Source organism: Ambystoma mexicanum, chromosome 1q (genome assembly GCF_040938575.1).
Source record: "Ambystoma mexicanum isolate Mex_15411 chromosome 1q, UKY_AmexF1_1, whole genome shotgun sequence".
Taxonomy (NCBI): domain Eukaryota; kingdom Metazoa; phylum Chordata; class Amphibia; order Caudata; family Ambystomatidae; genus Ambystoma; species Ambystoma mexicanum.
The window spans coordinates 536,802,083-536,818,468 of NC_090922.1; the positions used below are offsets into that span (position 1 = coordinate 536,802,083).

Sequence of the window (16,386 nt, forward strand, 5' to 3'; positions counted from 1 at the left end):
GTACCAACAGGAAGTGCGATCTGTTCTGTTCAAGGGAATTTCCCCCGAGAGGAGCTCTAGGAGACGCGTTCGTAGTGGACTGGGAGTTTCCACTCCTCTATGCGTTTCCACCAGTCCCTGTTAATCCTCAAATGATCAGGAGGTTGAGAAGATTCCGGAAAACCATGATCCTAATTGCCCCGGACTGGGCCAGGAGAATGTGGTACCCGGACCTTCTAGATATGTCCATCTGCCCTCCAATCTGTCTTCCACTCAAAGAGAATCTTCTCTCGCAGAAGGGAGGTCAGGTTCTCTATCCAGACATCAGAACCCTCAACCTTCACGCTTGGCTTCTGAAAGGGTGAGTTACAACGATTAGGAACTCCATGATGACGTCATGGCGGTGTTGCTTTCGGCCAGATGGCCAGCAACAAAGTCTTTATACCGCTGCCGTTGGAACAAATTTTGCAGCTGGTGTAGAGCAGGGAATATCGACCCTTTTTCATCTGGTACACCAACGCTGTTATCATTTCTACTCTACTTGGCAAACTCAGACCTTCAAGTTGGCACTGTAAAAGGCTATCTCGCAGCGCTTTCAATCTTCAAGCGCACTGCGGAGGAACCATCGTAATTCAAACTACCTCTAGTGATACAATTTCTCAAGGGATTAACTAATGTTTATCCTCCAAAACCATTCCAAGTTCCCTTATGGGACTTAAATTTAGTCTTAAACTTCCTAATGGGTACTACAATCGAACCACTTCACTCTTGTTCGCTGAGATTTCTCACGCTTAAAACTGTCCTATTGGTAGCACTAACATCTGCTAGGAGGGTGAGCGAGCTACAAGCTCTCTCCTGTAAACCCCCACATACAATTTTCCACAAGGACAAAGTTGTCCTACAGGTGAAGCCTAATTTCTTCCCAAAGGTGGTTTCTGAATTTCATATTACCCAGAAAATTACCTTACCTTCGTTCTACCCTCCTCCCCATCCGGGGAAAGAGGAACAAAGGCTACATGGCTGGACCCAAGGCGAGCTCTAAGCTTTTACATCAGCAGAATGGCTAGGATCAGGCAAGCAGACCAACTGTTTGTAGGATACTCGGGTCACAAGTTGGGATTACCCATAACAAAACAAACCATCTCCAGGTGGATTATTTTGGCCATTCTGGAATGTTACAGACTGGCAGGGAAAGAGCCACCCCAAAATCTTAGGGCTCATTCAACCAGGGGTATCGCAGCCTCTTCGGCCCTCCAAAGAGGGGTACCGGTCAGAGACATATGGGCGGCTGCCACATGGTCGTCCGCACATACATTCACAAAATTTTACAATCTGGATTCCTCCACTAGTCAAGAGAGCAGATTTGGCAAAGCCCTATTACATTCGGTTCATCCCTAAAGGGATACATGACATTCTTACTCCCACTTCTAATTACATGCCACTGCTATGGGAGTCTATCAAAGATAAGGAATACGTCGGAGGACACAATCCCTTCGAAGAACAAGTTACTTCTTACCTTGTAACGTTCTTTCGATGGGATGTTCCTCCGACGTATTCCTTATCGCCCCTCCCATCCATCCCCTCAGTAATACTTCCCTTGCGGTTGCAGCTTACGCTCCTTCAAGGTCAATAACCAATTCAGGCATGACTTTTCTTATGCTACAAAACAGAACTGAGCAATGGACGCCGCACGTGGCTATTTATGGGCATGGTGACGTCGGGGCCGATACGGCGGACATCAACGCGCAGCGCCCTCTACTGAAAAAAATTCCGAGGCCAGCAAGCTGGAGACGAATTATCAAAGATAAGGAATACGTCGGAGCAACATCCCATTGAAAGAACGTTACAAGATAAGAAGTAACTTGTTCATCTCTGTGTAACTCCACTGCATTTCACATTGACCCCTCTTGAGATAAGCCTGGTTGCTCAATACGCTACCAAAACTGTGAAGTACAAGCTTATACCAAAGGTTGGGTTTTCTATACCCGAGTTGTTTGTAGTGTTCCCAGAGGGTACTGTATACAAACTTTGCCTAACAGGTGGTAAAAGGCAGGAGGACCCTCATAGGGAGAGACTCCCCTCCTGAGGTTAAGGACTCCCGTCCAGTGAAAGTCCTCCCTAAACCCTTGTTCCCAGAAGTCATGGGCCTATTGAGTCCTCCGCCCTCCCAAGCTGAAACTACTACTGTATGTTATTGTGCAGTCTCTACTATCGCACCTTTAAGACCAGATAGGACTGAGAAAAAGACGAACCAAAGGAACATACAGAACAGTAGAAGGGATTACCAAAGAACTGTGATAAGTTGGCAGCTATGAGGCATGAAGAGAACGTTACAGGCATTGACAAACATTGACGCTATGCTGGAGCGGGCCCAGCAATATAAAGTAAAGACCTAGGAAGGAATAAGGGTGTTCAGGATCAGGAAGAGCAGTGAGGGATGCTAGTTTCCATCCTACAGGGTCCGGGAAATTCAAACCTGTGCTGCCTGAAGCATCGAGAGACAGTCTGTATCTGAAAAAGAAGCCGAAAAGAACTAGGCGAGCCGGAGTAAACCCAACTTGCTGCAGAAGCAGGAAGAACCCAGCAGTGGCGTGGCCTCTCCGATGTGCAGGAATACACGTGGAACAGTGACCTGAGACCCCGGGGAAAAACGGTAACGCTCCCCAGTCAAGATACAGGTAACTGGATTTGCGGGAAAACCGGGAGGGGTCCAGGGAGCCCGAAGATTCCAGTATCCCTCAGGAGTTATCGCCCTCATCACAGTTGTGATGCCTAGAGAACCAAGAGTCAAGTATTCTATGTGAGTGAACTCCCTCGTCACAGTGAGAAACCCAACCTATGTGAAAGATACGAAGAACTATAAAGGAACCGTCTTCAAAGCTCTTCCAGATAGACCAGGAGAAGGAAGTCCTTCTCATTGTCTCGGTGTATTTGGTAAATCAGACCCTGATACATGAGACTGCTGGTGAGTCAGCCCAAGACGGATTGTTTCACTAGAAGAAGGGAACCATTCTCCTGGTGACTTGGCTAAGAAGTTCATTGAACCCTTTTCTTCTTGGTTTATTTCTTAGTGGTAGGGATAGAGTAGTTGGTTTGGACAGAGGGTGGTATGTTGGTTTTTGATTTAAATCCTGATGAGCACCCAAGTTATTCTAGGTTGAGGTAGGGAAAACCCCTCTAGAAATAGGGAGAGAAGATGTTCATTTCTTTATTTAAATATACGTCTATAGCCAAAATAATACCATCCTATCGGCCTCCTTACTCCATCACGCTACAGTGTAGAGTTCCTGCCATCCCTTGTGTAGTCCATCAATCTGTCAAATAGTTTGACTCCGGCCTATGAACTAGTTCACTTCATTGTTGTTGCTTTGATTTTGCAGATTGTTGAGCTATGTTGTCAAAACTGGGCTCAGTGAGGGGAGTTTGACCTTTTGTTAAAGCAGCGAAGCACTGTGCATGAGAATTGTAAGGCCATGGAGCTGGATTTGTGTGAGCCCAAGGTATTAGTTGGGAGGTGCAGGGTAGGCCAAAGCAGTTTTCTCTCTGCAGGATCAACAGAGTAATTTTCTCTGCAGCACACATACTGGAAATATTTTCCTCGGGTGGATATGAAAATTGCCCTGCCTTGGCTGTCGCTCTAATCCAGAGACCAACATTGAGGTCAATCCTGAGGGGAGGCCCAGTGCTCACCACCCCTTCACCTCCACCCCTCGTCACCTTCTTGTGGGGCGGATGCCAACATGGATCGCTCAGTTCATCCCCCAGTGGCTCGCCAGGGCTGTTAACCATGCATCAACAGTCAGAGCAAACTGCAGAGTCTCGGAAATGTTGCAAGTAACGCCATGGTGTCTGTGTCTGGGAGAACTCGAGTGCACAGATCTAAATGCCCCCTACCACCGTCAAGCCCACAAGCTTGTAAAAAAGTTAAGCAGGTGCGCATGCATCAAATTCATGGGATGCTTTGGACGAGATTTTCAAATATCATTACATGTATGAAATTGATATGCACCCTTTTTCAATTTTGTAGTATCAATAATTGTGTTGATGGGTTATTTGTGTGGGACAATTCTGGTATAGGTATAATATGTCACCAGGTTGTTTGTTGCATTTTAAAAATAACTCTCTGCCACATCTCTCTGGGAATTAACTTTTCCATAATAAAAAAAATAAGACTAAAGAATTGGCAAACTGCTGAACTACTCTACTATTGTTTTAGTTTGCTCATAGAGTGTGATGCTACAGAGGCTTTTTTAGATATCAACATCATAACCCTCTGGATGTCATCTGAAAGGCAACCATGAAAGCTACTTTTGTTGTTTTGTTAGCAATAGTCCACAGATGTTTGCTCCAGAACATAAGCTTGGTTTGGCAAATCTCTTTTAAATATATTACGTTACTGTTTTCTTAGGTATTTGAAAATCTGGACATGCCAATAAGTACAAATTACTCGTGGTGGTGGCCTTTGTAGAACTAGTAGCCCCTTTATTTTCTTTAAGACAATCCCACACTGGAGAGAGACAATGACATGCTAACAAGCAGCTAGCAAACTCCCAAGGAAACCTGTAGCTACTCCTCCATGTCGAGCTACCGCGTTTCCTGCTTTTGTTTTATTTGCAGTGGAATAAATTGCTGAATGGCCTACCCTGCAGCTATTGTCTCCTGTTAATGTGGAGGAATGAGGTGATTGATTTGCCAGTTGAAGACTAACTTTGAGTAACATGTATTTTCTGAGAAGATTCAGGAATGGGATGTGATATTAAATGGCAGCTACCATTAGTCTGAGTGTATGTGTATTTACATAACTGGATGTTCTGGTGTGGTAGAGTAAGGAGTCGGACAAAGGGGTGGCATGTTTCAACATGTTTTATTTAAGAAATAAAGAAAATAACCTACCTCTCCCTAGCTCTTAAGGGTTATCCCGATCTAAACAAATATCATGCTAGTCGTCAGGATGTTTGTCCAAATAGTGTCCATCCATTGTTCAAAAACCTACTCTAACCCTACCACTAATCTACAAAAGGGTTCAGCATCCAAATGAAAATTGTACCAGGAGAATGACTCCCCTCTCCTGGTGAACGGTCTCAATCGTTCTCTCTTTTCCAACCATCCTTTGCTTTACTTTCCGATCCTACAAAGAAAGTATGGTCGGGATAATGACTCCCTTCTTCTGACTTACCTTGCACTGCCTTGACGGCTGTGTTAGGATAGTCTTTTGCGATAGTCCTCAAGTTTCTTCACTTCTTCCCAAGGGCTGCTGAAAGCTTGCTTTACAGTTCCAGCAATTCTTCCCTGTCTTATGACACTGGGAAGATTACTTCCAGGCAGCTCTTATCTAATATCTTAATGCTTCTTACTTGGATTACCACTGTGACGAGCAAGATCCCTCCCGATGCACTCTTGACTTTTGGATCTCACTACTGAGACGAGTTAGGGTACTCCTGAGGCTCTGTTGACTCTTGGTATTTGGGCATCACTACTGTGACATGGAAGATTACTCCAGAGGTTCTCCTGATTCACTTGGTATCGCTGCTGTGACGAGGAAGATCACTCCGAGGCTCTCTTGACACTTGAGCTGCCCCAAGCCCATACCGGGTCTCCCGCTACTCCTGTTACCTTTTACGTGTCCGGACAGCGTCACCTGTTCTTCCTGGGTTGCTGTGCTGACTTGTGTTGGTTCAGCGCTCCTTGCTTCCTTCTCTCTGCTCCCCACTTTGTCTTTTTGGCTCCGCAGAGACTTGGGCCACACAGCTCCAACACAGTTGCAGGACCACACAGTCCACCTCTCCAAGGTCATGCCACAGCTAGCTTCTTTCCCACTCTTCCACTGGTCAGGAGCTTGGCTTCCTCCATAGCACTCCGCTGACCTTTCTTGAATGTCCATGCTACTGGGGATCCTCGTTCTTGCAGCTTCGTGTTCCCAGCTTTGAACTTGCTGGGCTGGCTTCACGCCGGCTGCTCTTATTTCCCAGTCCTTTCTCACTCTCTATTCCATTTGGCTGGATCCTCCCCAGCATCAAGCCAAAGTTCTTCTTTACTGTTGTTGCGATACTCTTTATTCCTCCTTAGGGCCAACTCTTTCCAGTACTTTGGTAAGGCAACCTGTTATTAACCTTTACATAAGAAGCCTCTGCCCGCTGGCGTGATTTTCACCAATTAGGCTGATGACACGCAGCTAATTTTTGGGTTAACAGGAGACCATGCAGTAGACAGCGCAATGATCGAGAAAGTATATAACATCATTGACAACTGGATGCAGAGGCATTGGATGTTCTTAAACAACACCAAGACGGAATTAATGATATTCTGATCTAATCAAGCCAGGTCTAGGTTAGAGCCCCAATATAAGACTTTCCGTATCAAAGATGCTGTCATACCAGTGGTACCCAAGGTAAAAACCCTAGGTATGATGGTTGAAGCCTCACTGGGATCAGGAGAACAGGTTAGTTATCTATATAAAAACAACCTGTACTACCTGCGTCTCCTAAGAGCTATTGGACCATACATAAACGAGATCAATGCAGCCTCTCTAGCCAGAGCTATCCTGTTATCCCGCCTGGACTACGGAAATGCGCTGTTATTGGGAGCCTCAAAAAAGGAGCTAGCTAAATGCCAAGTTATGCAAAATGATGCAGTTCGCATCATTAAAAAGAAGAAACAAAGGGACCACATATCAGATAGTAGGAGGGAACTACATTGGCTCAGAATAGAGGACAGAGTCAAGTTTAAAGCACTGACGATTGTCCACAGATGCCTCTTCGGAAAGGCACCAGTTTACTTCAAAAAGCACTTCTCTTGGTATGCCCCCAGAAGAGGCTTAGGATCCGCTGATACTGGCCTCCTAAAGATCCCAGAAGCCAAACGGGCTTCGGGAAGGGGCAAATCTTTCCCTTTCAAGGCAACCAAATATTGGAACGAGCTCCCAGTGTATCTAAGACAACAGGAAAACTACGCCATTTTCAGAAAAGCCTCGAAAACCAGACTCTTCCAATAACTGAGTGTAGCCTGGTTCTTTCCTTCCAGCGTAGTCCTTTCGCCCAGCAAACTATTGAGAGATACAAATTGCAGGTGACTTTCTTTGCACTCCACCGCGCCCTGATGCCTCCGGGCTTTCGTCGCGTAACAAGCATAAAGTAAAGTAAAGTTATTACTCTGGAGGTTTCTTTGACTCGTCTTCGTCTCAGTCATATTCATTTGTGAATCAAAGGCATAAGAGACATTAATTACCATAACCGACAGTGTTATGGTCCCAATGGAAAAGAGAGTTAGAGAGTTCCTTCACAGAATGCAAGTCCATAGTCTCCCCGCAACCCTCAAGAGGGAAGTCTCACCCTGTGAGGTCCTGCTTTCCACCACCCCCAGGAGGACTATTGGGTAGCAGCATCCCTCCATAGCCTCAAAGGGAAGGGCTCCCCCTGTGGAGAAATTACGAGATCCTGCAAATCATCACGATGCTTGCAGTTTCACTTGTGCAGTCTTTATTGCCTGTGGTTTTAGCGTATTTACTTTTAGGTTAAAAACCAGGAGATGCGCTTTCAATTAAGATTGTATGGCTCACAGAAAAGCCTTCCCAGGGAAAATCACTTGCCCACTTCTTCCTCTCCTCCCCACCCCACCATTAGGCCCACCGAGTTTGTAAATGTATCAGTGGATTTCAGTAGAAATGAGATGCAAGTTTGGCACATCATCTGTGATGTGGTAAATGGCTGATGGATAGGTATTGGTTGGCAGGTGAAACCTGATGTCATATAGCAGGTGGTGGGGATGGAAATATGGTTTGGCCATGTCAAAGAGCAAGGGGGTGTAATTATGTTACGGACAAAGGTGTATTGTGTGGACAATTTGATCCCCAACTCTTTCAATATGCAGGAGATATTTCCCAGACAACTTTAGGTATGAAACTTCAGAGCCCACCTAGAAACACTGGTTGTGCAGTGGAAGATGGATACTGGTGGTCGATAAGGAGCATAGCACCATTAGCTGTGTGAATAGATGGTCTACGAACATACATTTCTTGAAATGATGCAAGAACTCCAGATTACATCAGAAAAATAGCTTTGTGATCAGATGATGGCTACCCTTTCTCATTATTTCCCATTCTTTTGTTCTTGCAGAGCCCTCTGAGTTGGCTGCTGTTGCTTATGATTCCCCTGGTGTGTCAGCGAGTGACCCGGCGAGATTGGGCTCAGTTCATCCTGAGAGTCCAGTCTTGGAGCCACAGTCGGTGGGAGCCTCAAGTAAACATTCCCACCAGGATGACGACATCCATGGCCCAGTAGGAGAAGCACGAGTAGACAGCGAAACAGAGAGCGACCATGATGATGCGTAAGTCTTGCGGCATGCAAATTGATTGGTGCCTATTGGCTAGTTCCATTAGGTGGTAGCCCATTCCCTCTCCTCAGGTAACAAATGGAGTAGATGTGGAGTTTCTCAGTGGTGCCAATGCTAGAGACTGGGCGCTGCTTTAGTTTTACATTTTACCAAGCAATGAGATCTGGATGAGTTAGTATACATTTAATTTGTATTGAGTCTATGAAACTGCTGTTGTAATAGTGTAAAGCAGTCCCTTTTTGAATTTGATGGATAAGGACAAGCTTTTTCTCTAAACTGGTCGCTGACTCTTTGGAAGCAGCTATTAGGGTGCAGAAGGAAGGCTCTGACATGGGGGGGGGGGTTGCGGGGTTGGCATAAACTTTTATTCAAGTGAGAAAATGAAAAGAAAACCCTATCTTGCCCTAGCTCTAAGAGGGATTTCCCTGTCTCAACCAAAACTACTAATGTCCTAGTCAGGATGTCCAAAAGCAAAACTCCCAAGTCCTATGTCAGAATACTATCTCTGTCCCTCCCACTCTATGGTAAACTAAATAAAAAGGAGATTTTCCTAGTCCAGAGGAATGCAAGTCTCTCAAGTGTTGGGGGAAGTTCTCCCTTCCCCAACCTTCCTCAGGCTTCTGGTACAGTTCATCAATTACTAGAGGGATGTCTTCCTTCCGCCAGCTTTCCTGAGGCTTAGAACACATTTCAACAATTGGCAGGAAAATGTCTGCCTTCCTCAACCGGCCTCTCTCAGGCTTCTTCTCTGTCTCTGGCATCCCAGATACTGGTTGGCAGACCTGGTACTCTTCAGAAGAGTGGTTTCGCTGCTCCTCCGAGCTGTGGTGGGTCCCTGGTCCTGGCCGACAGGCCTGGTTTCCTACTACCAGGCACTGCAACGAAGAAGAGGGACTTAGATGCTCCTCCAAGCTGTGGTGTGTCCCGGGTTGGCAGGCCTGGTTTCTTACTATCGGGCACTGTGATGAAGAGGAGGTTGGATGCGTCTCCGAACTCTGATGGGTCCTTGACCCTGGTTGTCAGACCTGGTTTCCTTCTCTACCAGTTCTTAGTCCCAAACACAGACTTGGTTTACTCACCTGCCAAGTTCTGCTTTCATCTGTATTATTCTCAGTTCTCATCACCGTCCCTCCAAGTACTATCACAAAGAAAATTAGGTTTCTGATGTTTGTTAATCTGCTTAGAATCACATGCTGTGCATAGGTCCGACATCCAGTGGTCACTGCAGAGTATTGCATTTTGTTTTTCGTAGTCGAAAAGGAGACGTCGACAAGGCGTGTCTGTAACACTATCCCTATAGTGACATGTGTTGTACCCACAATCCCTCACGCGTCGAGGTCCCTCAGATTGTTTTTTTCCGCCCAGCTACTGGTCGCCTTTACGCGGAGCTCCTCGAGAGACATTGCAGATTTCATCTCCTCGACCTTTGGTCGTTTTCCTATATTAATATAGAACATATCGATCCCCCCCCTCGACGCTGTTGTGAAGCTGTCTCCGCCGAGCAAGATCTTCGACGGAGGGGATGAGCGGAGGAGATCTTTCGGCGTTGCCGAACACGTGGCCTGGCCTCGCAGGCCAAATACAGTAGGGAGAGTGGGGGCCGTGGGACATCTCTAATTCTTTTCTGAGAATGCCTTTCCTTTTCCCCTTCCTTTCCCTTGGGGTGGTTATCACGCTTTATTGCCTCGGCTATGGAGAGGACACCCTTTAGGTTTTGCCCGCTTTGCAAGGGCAAGTGTACTTGGAAGGACAAGCATTCACGGTGTAACCGCTGCTTGCCCCTCGATCACAAGGAGGAAGGTTGCACGGCTTGTCGGCTTCTTAAGCCGAAGACTCTAAAAGACCGTAGGGTCAAGAGGTGGGCGGCCTACGCTATGTCGAAGGCCGACGCTCCACCCACCGTCGCTACCTCCGACAGTGACGAGGAACGTGATACCACGACCTCCGCTACGGAAGTCGAAAACCCCCCTAGAGAGCGCACACGCGCTTCGTCTGTCCCCGGCCCCGACGGGCTCGGCTCACGCCCTGCTTATGGGGATGAACACCCCGGCGACATTAACGCACACAAGACCACACATAAGCACACAACCCATGGCTCTTCTTTGCCGAAGGCAAAGAGAGCATCAGCGCCCAAGGAGACGCAGGTTTCACCGGCGGCCTCCTCAGACCGTTCGGGTTCGAAGCCCCTCTCGCAGCCGCGACCAGCGACTGGGCTTTCGGCAAATAAGGGCGCCGCCCCCAAATCGTAGGCCGGAGCGCATCAGCAGAAAGCGCATGCCGCCGTAGAGCGTTTGACACCCATAACGTCGAAACCACAGCTCTCCGCTGACAAACGAGTCGCTGAGAGCTTGGCGAGGATCGTGGTAGCCGACGCCCACAAGCGTACGCCGAAAGACACGTTGAGCGCTACGCAAAGGTCGAAAGACACGCCGAAAACACAGGGACGATCTCCTTCAGTCGAAGGGATTCCCAGCACACCTGAAGGCTTTTCGGAGGGCGACGGGACACTTTCCTCGACGTTGTGGGAGAGGTCGAGCCGTTTTCAGCTACAAGACACCAATTTTCCCCCGCTAGACCGCTCAGGGGTACCCCATGAAACCATGGAAAGGCTCCATCTCTGCATGGAAAGAATGGAGAGGTTTATGAATGCCCAAAACCCTCCCACTCCAAAGAGAATAAGAGAAGGGCCTCAGGAGGACCCCAGGGCAAAAATTCCAAGATTAGTCAATCCCCACCAGGACACAGCCTCAGACTTCCATAGTGTGTATGACCTCACTGGGGAAGAACATTATTTTGAGGAGGAAGATGATTTTATGGACGAGGAAGAGGGACGGAACCAGGAGGAAGGTCTGGAAGACAGCCCAGACTTGGTAGGAGAAGGCTTCGGAGAAAATCCAGAAGAAGGACCTTCTCACCCCTGGCAATCCCCATCAATATATTCCGACACTGATGTCCTGAACCTAAATCCTCCTGACAATTCACCTGTTAGAAACACGTCTCCCATTGACGATCAACCCACATTTAATGCCCTGTTGCACAGTGCAGCAGCACACTTCGAACTGGACACTGGGGAGCTCTCCCCTGAATTAGACTTTGTAGAAAGGGTAATTAAGGAGAAACCCCCGGTCAGTCAGACAATTCCCCTCCTCGCTTCGGTGAAGAGAAGAATCATCCCTTCGCTGTCCACACCCGCACTAATCAGAGGGGTCAATCCTAGAATTGAAAAACTTTTCACTCCTTCACCCTCAGACCCGCTGTACATCAGGGGACATTCCATTCCGGATTCCCTGGTAGTAACCAACACAAGAAAGAGGGCAGGGGTACCACTTTCCACCAGTGAGGCACCACCTGACAAGGAGGGCAAGCGGTTATATGCCCTTGCAAAAAGAGTTACATCCTCGGCCGCCTTTTCGGCAAGAATTGCCAACAACAATTCTTTGCTCGCTAGCTATGCGGACGCGCAGTGGGCCAAACTGCGCAAAGACGCCGAAGAAGCGCCGGAACCATTACGTACACGCCTGCTTTCAACTATTGGCGAAGGAACCCAGGTCAACCAGAGTATTGTAAAGAGCTCTCTGGATGCGGCAGAAACTGCGGGACGTTCCCTAGTTCAGGGAATAGGCCTAAAACGACACGTATGGCTGCGCAACTCAGGGTTCAAACCGGAGACACAGGCGTCTTTAATAAATAAACCTGTTGAAGACTCAAACCTCATCGGGAAAGTGGTGGATGAGGCTCTGGAGATGGCTAAAAAAGAGTTCGATACTATCAAAACTCTTGACCAAATCTCTAAGCCCTCTACCAGGCGCGGCTATGGCAACAAACGCTTTTTTCGTGGCCAACGCCAACAACAAAACCAGCAGCAACAGTACCCTGCCACCAATTTCCAGACCAATAGTGGCCAGTACAGCCAAAGAGGACAGTGCCGGGGCAAAGGAAGAGGGCGAGGGTCCACCCCCAGAGGTTCCCAAGCCCCTAACAACACCAAGTGACGCGAAGATTCGCGTCCCCTCCCATGCAACACCGGTCGGGGGCCGGATAACATCCTTTCTTCCAGCATGGGAGGGTATAACGTCAGACCGCTGGGTACTTTCCACCGTAGCCCACGGATACTGCATCGAATTCAACAGTTCCCCAACATACAAACCCGCGAGGGGACGACGCATGTCACCGGAACATCTTGCCATCCTTCTACAAGAAGTACAACAACTGCTGGAAAAAGGAGCCATAGAGGTCGTGCCTCTATCTCAGGTAACGGAAGGTATTTATTCAGTGTACTTCCTTGTACCCAAAAAGGATCTAACCATGCGCCCTGTATTAGATCTGCGCCCAGCGAACAAGTTCATCAAACCCCAAAAGTTTCGTATGGTGACCCTACAGGAAGTAATCCCACTGCTATCACAGGGAGATTACATGACAACATTGGACATGAAAGATGCATACTTTCATATTTTAATGTTGCCAGCGCACAGAAAATACCTCCGGTTCATGATAGAGGGCAAACACTACCAGTTCAGAGGGCTACCCTTCGGCATAGCATCAGCACCGAGGGTATTCACGAAGGTACTGGCAGTGGCAGCGGCCCACCTGCGCAGGTTGTCCATCCCAGTTTACCCTTACCTCGACGACTGGCTCATAACAGGGAATTCTTACGAAACATGCTTCTCCAATACCCAAAAGACTGTAGACCTTTTGTTCCAGTTGGGCTTCTCCATCAACGAAAAGAAGTCCAGCCTAGACCCCAGCCAAATCAAACAATTCCTAGGGGCTCTAATTCAAACAAAGGACGGCCTCGTCTTCCCCTCCAAAGAGAGGGTCCAAAACATGTTGTTTCAGATCCCTCAATATGTGACCGGTCGAGAGGTGACGGTACGCAAAGCAATGTGCTTGCTAGGCATGATGGCGTCGTGTATTTATTTGGTACCTCACGCGCGCCTGCGCCCAATGCAGGAGTGGCTCAACAGCCAGTGGTGTCAGGCCAGCGGACTATGGGACGACCTAGTGGTGGTCTCGCAGGCCTTAGTTCTCTCGCTACGGTGGTGGACAAAAGAAAACCTAGAAAAAGGGAAACCCTTTGCCACACCCGCGGCGGAAGCCACTCTAACCACAGACGCATCCCTCACAGGATGGGGGGCTCACCTATCCCATCAAACTGCTCACGGGGAGTGGACTCCGAACGTAGTATCCAAACACATCAATCTTCTGGAGCTACTAGCGGTGTTGAAGGCGCTAAAAGCCTTCAAGGAACACCTACAAGGCAGGACAGTGATGGTCCTTACAGACAGCACCACAGCCATGTATTACATCAACAAACACGGGGGAACCCACTCTCCAGGACTGTCCAAACTGGCCCAAAACATATGGAAGTGGGCTCTCAAACAGAATATGTTCCTTCTGTCACAACATGTACCAGGGGAAATCAATCTGCTGGCAGACAAACTCAGCAGAGATTTCCCCCTGCCCAAAGAGTACGAATGGCGACTGCACGAAGACATCGTCTTCGACGTCTTCACGCAATGGGGGTTCCCAGAAATAGACCTGTTCGCAACCCTGGAGAACTCACAATGCCAAAGTTACGCCTCCAGGTACCCCGAGAACCAATCCAAGGGGAACGGTCTGTCGATTCAATGGTCAGGGAGATTTGTTTACGCTTTTCCCCCGACTCCCCTTCTCAACAAGGTAGTGCACAAGATGCACCAGGAACAAGTAACCATGATACTGGTGGCTCCAATGTGGGCCCGACAGCCATGGTTCGCTCACTTGATGGAGATGGCTCTATCTCCCCCAGTGAAACTCCCCTGCCCGTACAACATGCTGTCACAAGACAGGGGCAGGACTCTGCATCCATGCCCCCAGAACATGAACTTAGCAGCCTGGCTCCTGAGATCATAGAATTTGGACATCTACAGCTCCCGCAGAGATGCATGGACATCCTCAGGGAAGCCTAACACTCGCCACTGCTATTCTAGCAAATGGAAGAGATTTGTCATTTGGTGCAGAGGAAAGAGCATCAACCCAATTGACTGCTCTCCCACACATATTATTCTATACCTGACCCATTTATTGGATTCAGGTCTAGTGTTCAATTCCATTAAAGTCCACCTAGCGGCACTTTCTGTATACACCACTTCCCAACTCAAAGTGTCGTGGTGGAAGATCCCTGTTATAAAGGCCTTCATGGAGGGAGTAAAGAGAATACACCCCCCGATAGCTGACCCAGCTCCCGGATGGGACCGTAACGTGGTACTTACCAAACTCATGGGCTCACCATTTGAACCCATGCACAGAGCATCTCTTAAAGACCTCACTCTTAAGACTGCTTTTCTAATAGCTATCACCTCCATCAGGAGAGTAAGTGAACTACAGCCTCTTTCTGTTCTAGACCCCTTTGTTACAGTTCACAAAGATAAAGTGGTTCTACGCACTCACCCAAGGTTTGCTTCAAAATTCCACGTAAACCAGTCTATAGAACTACCAGCGTTCTTTCAAAATCCTTCCAACTTGGGAGAAAGGACTCTGCACACACTAGATGTCCGCAGGGCGGTCATGTTCTACATGGAAAGAACCAGACCACTGAGGAAGACTAATCAGTTCTTCGTCTCGGTGGCAGCAGGAAGAGAAGGGGATGCAGTTTCAAAGTCCTCTATTTCTAGATGGATTGTTCAATGCATCACTCTCTGCTATACTCTTGCTAAGAGAGAACTGCCCTTTAGGCCAAGAGCACATTCTACTCGAGGCACGGGGGCGTCCATAGCATTCATTGCAAATGTTCCCCTTGAGTCCATCTGCAAAGCGGCTACCTGGAGTTCTGTGCACACCTTTACAAAACACTACTGTCTAGATGCACACTCTAGATCTGACTCCCAGGTGGGACAGGCAGTATTAAGACATCTTTTCTCTACTGTTCCTTCTCATAACCCACCGCCAACTCCGGGTACTGCTCGCTAGTCTATGCACAGCATGTGATTCTAAGCAGATTAACAAACATCAGAAGACAATGCATTACTTACCGTAAAAGCATTTCTGATGGTTGTATCTGCTTAGATTCACATGCGCCCACCCTTCCTCCCCGCTTGGATGGAAGGAACATAGACATCTTTCTATATTTCTCTCTTTTCTGTACTCTCACGTCTAGAAGGCTCCCTCAGGGCAGAAAAATACAAACAGAGGGACCTCGACGCGTGAGGGATTGTGGGTACAACACACGTCACTATAGGGATAGTGTTACAGACACGCCTTGTCGACGTCCCCTTTTCGACTACGAAAAACAAAATGCAATACTCCGCAGTGACCACTGGATGTCGGACCTATGCACAGCATGTGAATCTAAGCAGATACAACCATCAGAAATGCTTTTACGGTAAGTAATGCATTGTCATTCTTGTTATGTTATATTTCCTTCTCATGTAAGGGTCTCCGACCCTGTTCCCCTTGTTGAAATATTCCGATACTGTTTCTCTTAGAGTCCCACAGGGGTTATCTTCCCCCCACTTTTCATGCACTGTTAGGGTTTCCTCTACCCTCTGAGGACCCCCAACCATAGGCTCAGCCACTCGGATACCTGTTAGGGTCTTGGCTGCAGCCCTCCGGTCGTTCGCAGGCTTCCCCATAACTTTCTCCGCTTCACCAGCGCTCTTGGACTCTTCTCGGCTTGCCACAGCAGCTCTGCGGCACTGCTGCTCCTGACCCTGTTCGGCATGTTTCTTCCAGCTGGACCGCATGGTCCTGCAGTGCTGCACTGCTGGCGCTTTCCCCAGTCAGCCTCTCGTTTCGCTCAGTGTGTCTGAGGGAGATTGCCACTTCAGCGTGTCTGCACCTGGGGCTGCTCCTGCTGCTCTCCTTGCTGAGCATCAAACCCTCTCGTGGTTCTTCTCCAGAGCTACTTCTGTTTGATCCTTGCAGATCTGCATCTCTTTCTCGTCAAAGTTTCTTGGCATGGATCTTTGATAGTTATCCCCTATTCTTCCTCATTCTACTTTTTGTATGTTATAGAAGTATATGGGGATAGGATGATGGGGGTGAAGGGTAGGTGTGGATGTTTGGTGGATACTGCCTGCTCCCGCAATAGTAGTTACTGGT

General features: G+C 48.1%; 1 protein-coding gene across 5 annotated transcripts in view; it reads left to right on the forward strand.

The window, feature by feature from the left end:
• The window catches only part of CIC (capicua transcriptional repressor), a 2,254,744-nt gene that overhangs the window by 504,691 nt on the left and 1,733,667 nt on the right, over nucleotides 1–16,386 (forward strand). For all 5 annotated transcript variants that reach the window (XM_069640957.1, XM_069640955.1, XM_069640959.1 and 2 more), the window contains exon 4: nucleotides 8,091–8,301. In XM_069640957.1, the coding sequence (XP_069497058.1) occupies nucleotides 8,091–8,301 (211 nt within the window). The remainder of the gene's footprint in view (nucleotides 1–8,090; nucleotides 8,302–16,386) is intronic.